This window comes from Mercenaria mercenaria, chromosome 13 (assembly GCF_021730395.1).
Source record: "Mercenaria mercenaria strain notata chromosome 13, MADL_Memer_1, whole genome shotgun sequence".
NCBI classification, from domain to species: Eukaryota; Metazoa; Mollusca; class Bivalvia; order Venerida; family Veneridae; genus Mercenaria; species Mercenaria mercenaria.
Window position 1 is genome coordinate 79,812,071 of NC_069373.1, and position 14,988 is coordinate 79,827,058.

At 36.8% G+C, this 14,988-nt stretch overlaps 1 protein-coding gene across 2 annotated transcripts in view; it reads right to left on the bottom strand.

The window, feature by feature from the left end:
- LOC123530222 (cadherin-23-like) overlaps nt 1–14,222 on the bottom strand; it is a 38,708-nt gene extending 24,486 nt beyond the window's left edge. The window contains exons 1-3 of one of the 2 annotated variants that reach the window (XM_045310973.2): nt 14,108–14,222; nt 11,911–12,041; nt 8,237–8,356 (exon numbers count right to left, since the gene is read on the bottom strand). In XM_045310973.2, the coding sequence (XP_045166908.2) occupies nt 8,237–8,356; nt 11,911–12,006 (216 nt within the window). In that variant the 5' untranslated portion in view covers nt 12,007–12,041; nt 14,108–14,222. Of the gene's footprint in view, nt 1–8,236; nt 8,357–11,910; nt 12,042–12,229; nt 12,363–14,107 lie in introns of those variants that run through there. The other variant, XM_045310974.2, reaches the window with a different exon arrangement.
- Between the last annotated feature and the right edge of the window lie 766 nt (nt 14,223–14,988).

A 14,988-nucleotide genomic window follows, 5' to 3' on the forward strand; every position in this document is an offset into this window, starting at 1 on the left:
TTAACCTTTAGCCTGCTGGCGGCAAGTGATTCTGCCTTTGCGACCAGTGCAGACCAAGATCAGCCTGCACATCCGTGCAGTCTGATCATGGTCTGTACTGTTCGCTATTCAGTCAGTACATTTTCAGTAAACATTCCCTCAAATGATAAATATTACTGCCCAAATTGAATGATGGACCAGTCCAGTATAGAAATTTAGCAGGGTAAGGGTTAAACTACAAAATTAGCTAACAATGATCGAGACTCCAGATTGTAGAGGTGATGTATGATCTAAGTATACATGGCAAATTCTGTAATGTTATTATTTCATTGTGAAAAGGCTACCTACAGATCAAGCATAGATCTGTCATGTGATTTCAGCAAGAATTGAAAAGAAAATAATGAAACAAAACCTGAGGACTATTTGAATCTGCCATTATGCAACTATCATCTATTTCGCGCCATTTTTCTATTTAGTGAAAACAGAACTGTAAACAATTTCAATGTAATTTTTCCGAAAAACATGATTATCAGATAGGAAATGATCGTACTAAAAAAAGATGGGAAATGATCCTACTAAGAAAACAAATACTTGTACTCATATATGTTTTGTTAATAAATAAGGAAGTTATCGCTGCTTAACGACAATTTCTACTGCTGAATAACTCAAAAAGTTTGTCTGTATACTTCACTGTTGCCCCGTATTGAATCTTCTGGCAGTATGTTTTCCATCTTAAGCTGCATATAACAATTATCAACTTATTGTATGTAAAAGCAATGATATGAGACAATTTGACATAAAATCAATGATAATTCTGGTTTAAATGTCGTTTTTATGGCGGCCATATTGGATTTAGGACGCCATCTTGCTTTTTTCAAAATTTCTAATTAATCTACGTTTTGTACAATATAGTAATCTAATGTTGTGCCAAATTTGGATCTCTTAAGATGCATAATTCTGTTGCTATGGGTCGATTCCAGAAATCCACAGTTTTATTTATTTTTTTAACATTTTTACCCCAAAATAGACATTTTGCATCTTGATACTTTCCTATACTTTTAATATGTCGTTACATATATCCTGTAAAATACTTTCACAAAAAATCAATTCTTTGCGAGTTTTTTCTTTTATTTGGCATTTCGGCCATAAATGGCCTTTACTATATGAATTGCAAACTGCAAAACATATTGCATTTTGCAGTTCGAATTGCAAAATGAATTTTTATTTTGCGATTCACGATACATATGAAGTGCATTTTTTAGGCTTTGAAATTTAACATTTCAATCTAATTTGCACTTTGTAATTTGAATTGCAAATTGCAAAACATTTTGCATTTTACAGTTCGAATTGCAAAATGAATTTTTATTTTGCGGTTCAAGATATATATGAACGGCGATTCTCTTTCTAAGAAATAATCTATTTGTTGTTTGCCTTTCAGACCTTATTATTAAAGATTTCAATCTAATTTGTACTTTGTAATTTGAATTGCAAACTGCAAAATATTTTGCATTTTGCACTTTGCAGTTCGAATTGCAAAATGAACTTTTATTTTGCAGTTCGAGATATATATATATAATTCGCAATTCGCTTTCCATGAAAAATGTTAATATTTTGAACAACTCGGGCTTTAACATTGAATATTTCAGTCACGTCGTTTTTCTTTTCTGCGATTCGAATGGTAAAAGGAAGTTTTTCTTATTATTCATTATATATATGAATTGTGATGTTTTGAGCTTTTCAGTATTTAAAAATGAATATATTTCAGGTTTAAAATCGAACTTTTCAGTCACTTTTGCGCTTTGTACTAGTATTTTTAATTGCTAACTGCAAAATATTTTGCGCTTTGCTTTTCAAATTGAAAAATGATGTTTTTTTTCGCCGTTTAAGATATAAATTAATCGCGATTCGCTTTCCGAGAAAGATGTTAATATTTTGAACATTTCAGAATTTTTTATTAAACATTTCATTCTCATTTGCGCTTTGCATTTCAAAATGAATGTATGGATAACGCATGTTTTTTTTTTTTTTCTTGTTATAACATCTGCAGAATCCCGAGGGATCGGTTGGTGCCCAAGCTCGGTAGGGCGAGAGTACCAACGTATCCCGAGGGATATCTGATGATGTTATAACACGAAATGAACATGCGTTAACGCAATTCTAGCATAAAACGCGCATATATAAAAGAACTGTTTTAATAGCACGTGGACACGAGAACACGTTTACTCTCCTGTTAAAACATCCTCGAAACGTGTCAAGAACAGCAGTTTTTATGCTAGATTTTAATTTTGCGGTTCAAGAAATATATACCGCGATTTGCTTTCCGAGAAAATGATTTTCAGGTTTTATAATCATTCATGTGCTTGTAATTTCAATTGCAAACCGCGAAATATTTTCCATTTTGCAGTTCGAATTTCAAATGCGTTTTTTCCAATTCTGATTAAGATTCAACAAGTTGACTTTTTGGCGATGCTAGGAAAAGAATATGGACTGAGAACATTGACCTCAGATCACAATCAAGGCCAGTAGGTAAGGTTAGTTTAGAGAAGTATGAACGGAAAAAATGTGAAAAATGTATTTCCACATTGGGCCTATATTATGTGCAGAAACACAAGCATCAAGAGTTTCTAATAACAATGTACCCCAGTATGCTGGAAACCGTATAAATGAATCAGTTGCACAAAGCTATGCTATTTCTGACTCCCCTTAAATACCAAGGCAACAGAAATCAAGATCCCCGCCATCAAACCGTGGTTAGCGCCAACGAGCTCCCACTTGGTACGATCAAAAAAGAATGTCTTGATACGAAATCAAGCGTACGAGGTCTCACGAAAAACAATCTCAGTCGATGTAGCAGACTTTAGCAAAACCCCAATAGGACAATAGGGATGGGGGATGTCTAAAGTATTACGAATGACTGTATTTTGACATTGAAATTTTGAATTCTGAAAAGTAAAACAAAAATTTATTTTGCAATTCGAACTGCAAAATGCAAAACAGTTTGCGGTTTGCAATTCGAACTGCAAAATGCAAAACAGTTTGCGGTTTGCAATTCGAATTGCGAACTGCAAACTGCAAACTGCAGACCAACTTAACGCCTATCCAACGGTCGATCAGGAAGAGATGTCGTTTGAACATATTTTTATATTAGTACTAAAAGCTCCTACGTGCAGCCAAGTGGAATAGTTTCAACAACTTAACAAGAAGACTATATCTTTCATTAACTTCTACCAAACGGTTTCAGAGGAAATATCGTTTGAAGAAAAAGCTGGACAGTGAGTAATCACAACTGCTCACCCTCTGTTGAGCTCAATTCAGCTTTTATCAATTTAACATTGAAGATACTATTTTTTTGCTTGAAACAAAATGCCACGTTTATGAGCAAATGTTATAGTGCACCGTAGGATGGATTAGTGAAGGTAAAATCATATTTATATGTAGATCATTATATGTGTAGATCAATGCGTCACTTAACTATTTATACGATGCAACATTATGAAACCATGGAAAATAACATGTATCATACTGGTACCATTTCTACACATTGGGGCGGACTGCTCTTTCACAACTGGATGGATTTCAACTTAAAAATGCGGTACACATTGGGGCGGACTGCTCTTTCACCACTGGATGGATTTCAACTTAAAAATGCGGTACACATTGGTGCGGACTTCTCTTTCACCACTGGATGGGATGGGATTACAACTTAAAAATGCGGTACACATTGGGGCGGGCTGCTCTTTCACCACTGGATGGATTTCAACTTAAAAATGCGGTACACATTGGGGCGGACTGCGCTTTCACCACTGGATGTATTTCAACTTAAAAATACGGTGGACATTGGGGCGGACTGCTCTTTCACCACTGGATGGATTTCAACTAAAAAATGCGGTACACATTGGGGCTGACTGGATGATTATGTTCCCGAAGATTTGGCATAAATAACCATGTGACATTTAATATTCAAACTGTCCAGATCGTACACCCACATTTGAAAAAGTCGGAATTGGTCATATTGCAAAGCAATAATATATTAAAGCACGGGTCTGCAACCGCAAATTATCATTTAAAAAGTTTATTTAAAAATCGTAGATCAACATTCAATTTTTCATGTAGTAGTTGTATCATTATGTAGATAATGTAGTATACTCACAGCGCATGCGTATATTTTATACACACCCAGTTTGGGATGTTGTTTCAGCAGTTGTTAAGGCGCACTCATATAATAAACATATACTTATAGTAAGAATACTGTGTTGGTCATTCTTTACAATAAGACATGGTGTCAGAAAATTAACGATTTTAATACATCCGCATTGTCAGGATTATTAACAATCATTGTGCATATAGTGCATATAGTGTATCGGATTTAAATAATGGATTTAACCGGTGTACCGACGCCTACAATGGACTGGGACAGTCCGAATTTGTTGGAAACATTCAAAACCTTTAGAGGTCACGCGGAATTGATATTCCAGGGTCCGTTAAAGGGGAAAGATGAACCAGTACAAATCACATACTTGCTCCTATGGATGGGACAAAAAGGAAGAGAAATTTATAAACTTTAGTGTTGACAGCTGATCAGAAAAAATCAGTAAAAGCTACCGCCGACGCATTTGAAAAACACGTTCAGCCGAAATCAAACCCAGTATTTGCGCGGTTCAAATTTAATAATGAAGTGCAAGGTGAAAATACCATGGAACAATTCATCACACGACTTAAGATATTTGCAAATGACTGTTCTTATGGCGAAGCCTACAAGGAAGATTTGATTAGAGATCGAATCGTGTTCGGTGTAAAGTCGTCCAAAATTAGAGAGAAGCTTTTGACAGTAGGTGAGAAACTAACATTGGCGAAAGCTGTTGACATATGTCAAACTGTAGAATATGCACAAGAGCAAATGAATAACATGCAAGAATCGTCTTCTATTAACTTTGTACGGAAAACTACTCACAAAAAAGAGGAATCGAGAAAACGAGATATAAAGTGCAAAGGCGGGTCGCGGAAATCAACGGAAAACAAGCCCGATGTCGCGCACAAATCGTGCCAAAACTGTGGTCAATTCCATGGGGACAAACAGTGTAAGGCGAAGGGAGTGCAATGCCGAAACTGTAAAAAATGGAATCACTACGCGAGGGTGTGCAGGAGTAAACGTGTCAATGAAGTGAGGGCTGATGATTCATCTGAGGATATTTACATTGATACAGTAATTAGTGCTGTGGACAAGATGTGCAATCAGGCATTTGTGGATATTAAAACTGGACCTCTTGGGAAACAAATTTCTTTCAAGATAGACACTGGCGCACAGGTGAATATTTTACCTTATTTTGCATTGCAACAATTAGGTGTAAAAACCGCACTCTGTTCCTCTGTAACGAAGCTCACAGGTTATAATGGCAACCCTTTAGTATGTCTAGGTTCCATTACCCTGCAGTGTACCCATGAACCTTCTGCACAGACCAAGTATGTAGAATTTCATGTAGTAGACACCCAGTCACCACCCTTGTTTGGTTTTCAGACTTCCATAGATTTTGGCCTAGTTAAACTCGCACATGCTGTCACTTCCAATTATGTATCCTCCCCGCTTAACAAAACAGCAGTGCTGAATGAATATTCCCAGGTTTTTAAGGGCATTGGCTCTATTCCAGGGCAATGTTCTATTTATCTGAAACATGATGCTAAACCTGTGGTTCATCCTCCACGTAGGATTCCTGTTGCATTACGAGATAAATGCAAGAAGGAGCTAGATAAGATGGAGAAATTGGGGGTCATTACAAAAGTAAGTGAGCCTACTGAGTGGGTCAATTCAATGGTGACAGTACAGAAAAAATCAGGTGACTTGCGAATAGTACTTGATCCGGGTGACTTGAACAGAAACATTCAACGTCCTTATCATCCGACAAAAACACTGGGTGATATACTTCCCCAGCTAAACGGTGCTACATTTTTTACAAAATTAGACGCTAGGTCAGGTTACTGGGCCATGCATTTGACAGAGAAGTCTTCCATGTTGACTACATTCAATACCATATTTGGGAGGTACAGGTATCTGAGGCTTCCAATGGGTATTTCGTCTGCCATGGATCTGTTCCAAAAGAAAATAGACGAAATATTTGAGGGTCTCCCAGGGGTAGCTGCCATAGTAGACGATATTTTAGTATATGGCAAAACAAGGGAGGAGCATGATGCGAATTTGAGAGCAGTGCTCCAAAGGTCACTAGAACAAGGTATACGCCTTAATCCAGATAAGCTGCAGGTTGGGCAGTCCCAGATTAGTTATTTCGGTCATGTGATATCTAAACAAGGTCTTAGCCCAGATCCAGACAAGGTGTCTGCAATTCGAGAAATGCCTATCCCGGAAAATAGGTCACAACTCGAAACGGTACTTGGCATGAGTCAGTATCTCGCTAGATATGCACCTAGGCTATCTGAGGTCACTTTGCCCTTACGAGAATTATTGGCGAAAGATGTAGAATTTCTCTGGGGTGAATCACAGCAGCAAGCTTATGATCAGATGATTGATATCATAACGCAAGCTCCTGTCCTTGCTTTCTATGACCCGGCCAAACCCTTAGAGTTGCAAACCGACGCAAGTAGGTCAGGACTTGGGGCCACACTCCTTCAAGAAGGTAGACCTATAGGTTATGCCAGTAAAAGTCTTACGCCAAGCCAAATGAACTATGCTATGATTGAGTTAGAGTGTCTTGGACTGGTATTTGGCTTGAAGAAATTCCACCAGTGGGTGTATGGGAAAAAAGTCAAAGTAGTTACAGACCACTTACCATTGATAGCTATATGTAAGAAACCCTTATTTGCTGCACCTGTTAGGTTACAGCGGCTGCTCTTAAACATTTCACAGTATGATATAGATGTCACTTATAGGCAGGGAACTCAGATTCCTTTACCAGATACTTTGTCTAGATTTCCGGTCAAGGATACAGATCCGTCCCTGACGGAAACTGTAGAAGTCCAGGTTAATATGGTCAAAAGAAGCTTACCGGTAAGTGACCGGAAATTACAAGAAATCAAGGTCAATACTGACAGGGACGAACAACTGTTGTCCCTGAAGCAAGTCATTATTGAAGGTTGGCCTGATGAAAGAAATCACTGCAAGTCAGAACTGCTAGATTTCTGGAATTACAGGGATGAGCTTACCGTCATGGATGGGGTAATAATGAAGGGTCACAAAATTGTTATTCCTAAATCCCTAAGGGCAGACTTATTGTCAAAACTACATTCTTCAAGTCATATGGGAATAGAGAAAACAATAAGTAGAGCAAGTGATATTGTTTTCTGGCCTAGAATCACCCAGGAAATTAAAGATCTCGTTCTGAAATGTCCTGTATGTTTGCAACACAGAGACTCAAACCAGAAAGAACCGCTTGTCTACACCCAAGTTCCAGAATACCCATGGCAGGTAGTTGGCACAGACCTATTTGAGTTCAATGGCAAAGACTTTTTGATAGTCGCTGACCATTATTCACATTACTTTGAGGTCAAAGAGCTGCCTAACTGTAGAAGTTCGACAGTTATGAGTAGATCTGGCAGGGCAGTTAAACCTCCGACAAGATTAATTGAAACAATGTAATATGATAACATTAGATAGCGGAACACGCGTGCTATGTAAACAGTGAACAGAGATAATTAAGTGCTGATAGCAAAAATATGCCATTCATGGAGAAACAGACTTTATGAAAGAAATTTTACGTTATAGTAAATTTGGAGTATTTTGATTTATTTTATTTTAGCTTTCAGAAATTGTGTTCCTTGTTCTTTGCCAAAAGGGGAGATGTATCATTATGTAGATAATGTAGTATACTCACAGCGCATGCGTATATTTTATACACACCCAGTTTGGGATGTTGTTTCAGCAGTTGTTAAGGCGCACTCATATAATAAACATATACTTATAGTAAGAATACTGTGTTGGTCATTCTTTACAATAAGACAGTAGTTAAATATTCAATATACTCGGGTCCGCACATCAACATTCGAAAACGTTCAGGTTGAAATTGTTTAGGTCGTAGATCAACATTCAATTGTAGATCAACAGACTCAACTTTCGAAACTTCCTGGTCAACGTAGACCGGGTCTGCAACCACAGATCAACATTTCTTTCCTTCTGTAACGTCAAATTTTGAATGTTGATCTAGATTTGTAATAGTAGTTCAACATTCAAAATTGTCCAATTAGACACTTTGAAGCGGGATATTGTTACATACATACAAACATTTGTTTTAAGCTAACAACGAAATATTACCATGAGGTCGCCGTCTTGAGCTGTGATCCGGTTATTGGTGTTTGTGACTGTACTGTTGACGGCTGCTCTTTCAGACACTACTATTCTCAGAGGATTGGGTCCAATAAACTCGGTGTATTTCTTTAAAAAAAAAAAGTTAACATAGATCTACATCCATTTCTTAATTTCTTTTAACACGTTCAGTCAAACAAGTCCAACACATAATGTGTCTAATTTTCTTAACATTAACCCTTACCCTGCTAAATTTCTATAATGAACTTGTCCATCTTTCAATTTGGACAGTACCATTAACTGTTAAAAGGGGTACTTACCAAAATGATACTGACTGAATAGCGAACAGTGCAGACCATGATCAGACTGCACGGATGTGCAGGCTGATCTTGGTCTGCACTGGTCGCAAAGGCAGAATCGACTGCCACCAGCAGGCTAAGGGTTAAATACCGAGATATTATAATTATCATTATTACTTAACTGTATCTATGTTAACATCGTCAAAGGTTTTTTTACAGTACACACGCCCTAAGAATAAAACCGAACACAAACTGAACCAAACCCTGACAAAACTAAATCCGATCGTACGATGATACGATGCGAAAACACGATAACAAGATAAAGTGATGCAAAGGTGCGATGCGAGATAATACGATGCAACAAGAGCTGTCCATAAGACAGCCAATGTCCGACTACTCGAACTGTTGTCCTCTGGGAATATTACCCTTAATGTAGGTTTAATTTTCTAAGTCCAAAAGGGGGCATAATTTGGCCAAAGTTCATGTAAGAGTTTTTGGGCTTGATGCTATCACCTAGTTTTGTAACCCCAAAAGCACATATAAAGTTTCATTTCAATATCTGCATTAATTTTGGAGACAGTAACTTGCATGCAAAACTTTAACCATAACTTGCATGCAAAACTTTAACCAGGATTTTCTCAGTCCAAAAGAGGGCATAATTTGGCCAAAATACATGTCAATGTTATGGGACTTGACCCAGTGAGGTTGGTAATTGACCGAAAAAAGCTAGCTAAATGATAGCCATATGTACTTGCATGCAAAAACTTTAACCAAGGTGTGACGCCGACGCCGATGCCAGGGTGAATTCTTCGAACAGTCGACCTGAAAACGCGAAAACAGGACGCGATAATGCGATCATACCATGGAAGACGTAAAGATACGATGAGACAAAAGATAAAAGGTAAGGGTAGATTTCCCGGAAGCACAGAGCACCCCAAACACAGCTATAGAGCCATGCATCGTAAAGTATGCCCACAACAAAAAGATGCTGTAACGGAAAAATATAGTAGACGGGTTGCTGCAACAAAAGGGCTAAGATGGCCCTAGGTCGCTCACCTTAGAAACACACCATAACATTGTAAACATGTTTGACCTAGTGATTTCATGGAAACAAATATCCTGGCCAATTTTTATTAAGATTGGACCAAAAATATTGTCTCTTGAGTTTGAACAAGTATTTTCTTTGATATGATCTAGTGACCTAGTTTTTGACCCCAGATAATCCATATTCAAACTCGACCTAGATTACATCAAGGCAATTATTCTGACTAAATTTCATGAAGATGAATTGAAAATTACAGCTTATCTCGCATACACAAGGTTTTTCTTTGATTTGACCTAGTGACCTACTTTATGATCCAAGATGACCCATATTCGAACTTGACCTAGATTTTATCAAGGCAATCATTCTGACCAAATTTTATGAAGATCAACTGATAAATACAGCTTCTATTGCACACACAATGCTTTTCTCTGATTCGACCTAGTGACCCCAGATGACCCATATTCGTATTTTATATAGATTCCATCAAGGCAATCATTCTGACCAAATTCCATGAAGATCAATGGAAAAATACAGCCTCCATTGCACACACAAGGTTTTTCTTTGATTCGACCTAGTGACCTAGTTTTTTACCCAGATGACCAATATTCAAACTTGACCTAGATTTTATCAAGGCAATAATTTCGATCAGAATTCATGAAGATCAACTGAAAAGTACAGCCTCTATAACATACACAAGGTTTTTCTTTGATTTGACCTAGTGACCTAGTTTTTGATCCCAGATGACCCATTTTCAAATTGGACCTAGATTTTATCAAGGTAATCAGTCTGACAAAATTTTATGAAGATCAGTTGAAAAATACAGCCTCTATTGCATACAAAAGGTTTTTCCATGATTTAACCTAGTGACCTAATTTTTGACCCAGATAACCCATTTTCGAACTTGGCCTAGATTTCAAGATTATCATTCTGACCAAAATTCACGAAGATCAATTGAAAAATACAGCCTCCTCTATCGCATACACAAGGATTTTTTATTTGACCTAGTGACATAGTTTTTGACTCCAGATGACCCACTTTCGAACTTGACCTAGATTTTATCAAGGCAATCATTCTGACAAAATTTCATGAAGATCAGTTGAAAATTACAGCCTCTATCGCATACACAAGCTAAAGACGTCAGACGACAGACAGAAAGACAGACGACGGACGACGGACATCGAGCGATCAAACCTCAGGTGAGCTAAAAATCCTACAAGTACATTTTAATTATATGTAAAATACAGAAAAAAGGGGGAAAGGGGTAAGTGGTAGATAAAAGGGTCGGGTGTTAGGGGGAAAGTGGAGCAAGGATGAATATTCAAAAGGGAAAGCCACATTCCTTAAACGCAGTAACACTACAACGTAAACCACAGCAGCGCAGACATCCACGTACAAAAGACACACAACTAACATACACACAAGTAAGAAAAAACAACACTGTTGGGCACCATCCAAGACACACACACACGCGCGCGCACGCGCGCACACACACACGCACACGCACGCACGCACGCACAAACAAGCAGGTAAAAACAATAGTCGGGCATCGCCTAAGGACGGCCGGTGGCCAAAATTTTTGTGGGCACGATAACTTACTCAAAGTAAAAGGAGAGTGGGTGCAAATGCAAGGTAGCGCAAATACGAGGGGAAAGGATGGGAGGGGGCGATGGTGGTAGTGACGAGAAAACGGAAAGAAATGCTAACAACAAAGAAGACAAAATATGCAAATACGAGACAGACAGAAAACAAGTTGAAAATAGCTGCACCGCCTTGGAACGGTCAGTAACCTATATGAAGGAAACTGGGGGTTAAAACGCGTTTAGGGCATGCCAACCTCGCACTTAACCTATTTTCAACAAGTTAGATAAGATAATGTAAATAAAGTCACTCCCCGCTGAGAAAGTCTCTAACATTAGTGACAAAATACCAGATTATATCTAGTAAAACATAAAATTAGGGTCAATCTAAGGTATAATTACACCAATTACATTGTACACCAATGTACTCAACAACAAAAAAGCCATAATAAAAATGCAAAAAAAAAAAACAACAACAACAACAACAAAAAACAGCAGAAAGACGATGCGAGAGTGCAATAATAATATCGCGTTTCGCATCGTGTTTTCGTACAATCGCGTCATACTCGCAACGTCAGCGCCGTATTACGAATCTATAGACCGAAGAGGCGGAACAACAATGGCCCTGACGTAACACCGTAATTTAAAGACCACTTTCATTAAAAACTTCTGCAGTTATATAGGAAATTTGTATGAGGTATATTAAAAGATGTTTACAGCTGCTACGAAATCATCGAATAAAGAAAATGTTATCGAACTTACATGAGGTTTCTCTGGGTGACGAGCCCATGCATGATCGAAGACAATAAGTATAATCCATAGTAGGCAGGCTAAAGATGAGTTGGCAATAATCAACATCTTCTGGCTGTATTGAGGACTCCACGCAACAAAAACTGAAATCAAAACAAATGTTAAGTAATATTTAAATTCCACTCAGTATCAAAATGTAACAATTTTTTTTTCGCTCAAGTTTCAGAAAACATACCTCCTCAGGCTAATGAGTTTGTTTTACATGTGAGATTAAAATATATTTTACTCATGAAAGCATATTGTGACAATGCCACTCTTGAAAATATTGTACCTGGTGTTCAATCGTGAAAGATATTTTTATCTTACACTGAAACAAATGAATATCCTCGATGTCCTCTATGTATTCTAAACGTCGACTGAGGATGGCTTATGTGTCGATTCTCCTTTAATTAAAACAAAATTAGCAGTATTGCACGCGCTTTGTAATTAGCAAATATTAATTGAGTGAACCTATTTTCAGTAACAAATTTATTGAATATATGTTGTACTGAATTTATTAATCTCATTGAATAAAATTACAATATGTGATCAGATCACGTGCATAATATACTTTTATTCAATGAACCGTGTAACCTCATGCTTTATATTTTATTCATCACAGTTTTAATATAAATCAGTTGAAAAAAAACTGAACAGTCTTCTTTGATTCCGATACGATAAACATGAAAGACAAATAATTTAGCCACATAATCGTGACGTCACAAATGTTCTATTTTGAACGTGTTCTTTCCGCTGTGGTGGCGTCTATTTTAATTAAATGATGCACGTGTTAGACTTAAATAAACTATTAAATTATAACTAGTATCTGATAATACAAAATTGACAGTAAACACGAATTATAATGACCCGAATCATTTACATGACAACAGACTATTCATGACCGTATATCATTCTAGTGTAATATCAGTTTAAGAGAGAGTCTGAAAACAAGACAGATAGATATATCATCTATTCCAGCATTAGATGAGAAATATAAATACAATTCGCATACAATGAACAAATTAAACAAATAAGCACCAAAACGAACATATACATCCCCACTCCCCTGGTTGGCTGCTTAAGACAGGTTTTACTGTATATACAACACAAATATGTACGAGAAATAGTTAAGTGTACTGAAAATTGTCATTTTTCAGATACAATGAAAAAACAAAGCTCTCAGACTGGCTTTTAACAAAAACTGCTAGAATATGTATGCTACATTTGAATGAAAATAATATGCTTTAGTAAAGCTAAATTGTTTTTCCTCTTATTCTTTTTTCTTTTTATAGGATAGTATTTACATTAAAACTACATAAATATTGATATTTCAACAGTTTAGCAATTTTTCCTACATAGATGGCCCAATACAGACATTTATAAAAAATCAGATGATTGTGATAAAAAAAGAATCAGTTTAAAACATTAAACGCGCAAAATTACATTTAAAGTCAACAACAACATCAAATACTAATCGAAATTCCGAAATGTTTTTGGAATTTAAAAGCGACAGATCACTGTCATATCAGTGTCCTATAAGATCACCCTCTTCGTTAATTAGATGCATATAACTGCTAAGCAGTTTTTACGTGTCTTTATATTGAAAATTCAGACAAAGACTAGTTCACGCGCTATGCATTTCAGAACGATTTTTTATTCAGATAACGTTGTCAGCAACGCGTTACTTTAACATTGAGGATTCAAATTTTTCATAAATAGGAAAAATGTACTGAAGCTCGATATCCGGGCCTCGCTTATGTCAAAATTCCGGCTACCTCGAAGTCATTTTCAAGGCCCATTCTGAAAACACGTACACAAAATATTTAGAATTTCGGTAATCTCGAAGCATACCGTGTTTCAACTGTATATGGAAGTCAACTTATTTAACATTTTCTCTGCTAAATTTATATAATGAACTTGTCCATCTTTCAGTTTGGACAGTACAATCGACTGTAAAAAGGGTTGCTTTATACCAAAAAGATACTGACTGAATGACGAACAGTGCAGATCTTGATCAGAGACGGGTGCAGTCTGATCAAGATCTGCACTGGTCGCAAAGGCAGAATCAATTAACCGTGTCCAGCATGATATGGATTTAGCGCTTCTACGCATGCAAAATAATATTTTCTAGAGAAGTTAAAACAAAACAATGATAATAAACATTATTTACCTTTAAATTGATAAATTTATCTACTGAAAGTATTCGGCAGTTTATCCCTGTTTATCCAGCTTCCTTGAGTGGGATGATTTAAGACACTACTTAAATTGCAATCTGCACGCAGTGTCGTGTCTTCGGGCGTTAACTTCAAAGTCTTTGAATGTATTTATTCACGTAATCCTGTTTGTCTTATGTTAATATGTAGCATATTGGATTTATAATTGTCACGAATGTTAAAGCATCAATGTATCTCACTGAATATTTAACGATGAAATAGGGTTGAACTGTCTATCATTTTTTTCACCGACGTGTCTATTGTATATCTAGTTTTGCAAATACAATTCATCATTCTGGGTGGTAATTCATCTGTTTCGTGTATCCATTGCACTGACGAAGTACAAGCAGTTTGAAGTCATTACGTACTTACCAAACAAACAAAGTATCGTTTTCTATGCCTGACCTACCGTTGGTATATAACAGCTATAACTACAGCTGTACCGTCACTGTAGATTCCAAATCAAACGAGCCATGCTATAAATCATCAGTATCAAGAGGACACAAGTTTGTCGAAAATTGTATATCCAGTTTGATTTTAGTTTTGCCCCCTTTTGAACTTTATGTTATATCTAGAACATCTGTACCTTGTATACTCAACTTCTACAGTTAGACATTCGCATATTATCAGAGTTTCTTGTCCAATTATGTCACTTTTTAAAAACTACATCTGTATCTAGTACTACTCAACTCCTATCACTTCAAATGAAACTTGGTATGCATTATCAACATCCAGTGGACATGCGCATACAGTCGGACATTTAATGTCCGATTTGTTTTAGTTGCTTTTGGATATTAAAAGCCTATATTCTGTTAAGCAATTCCAAGAGGCATGTGTC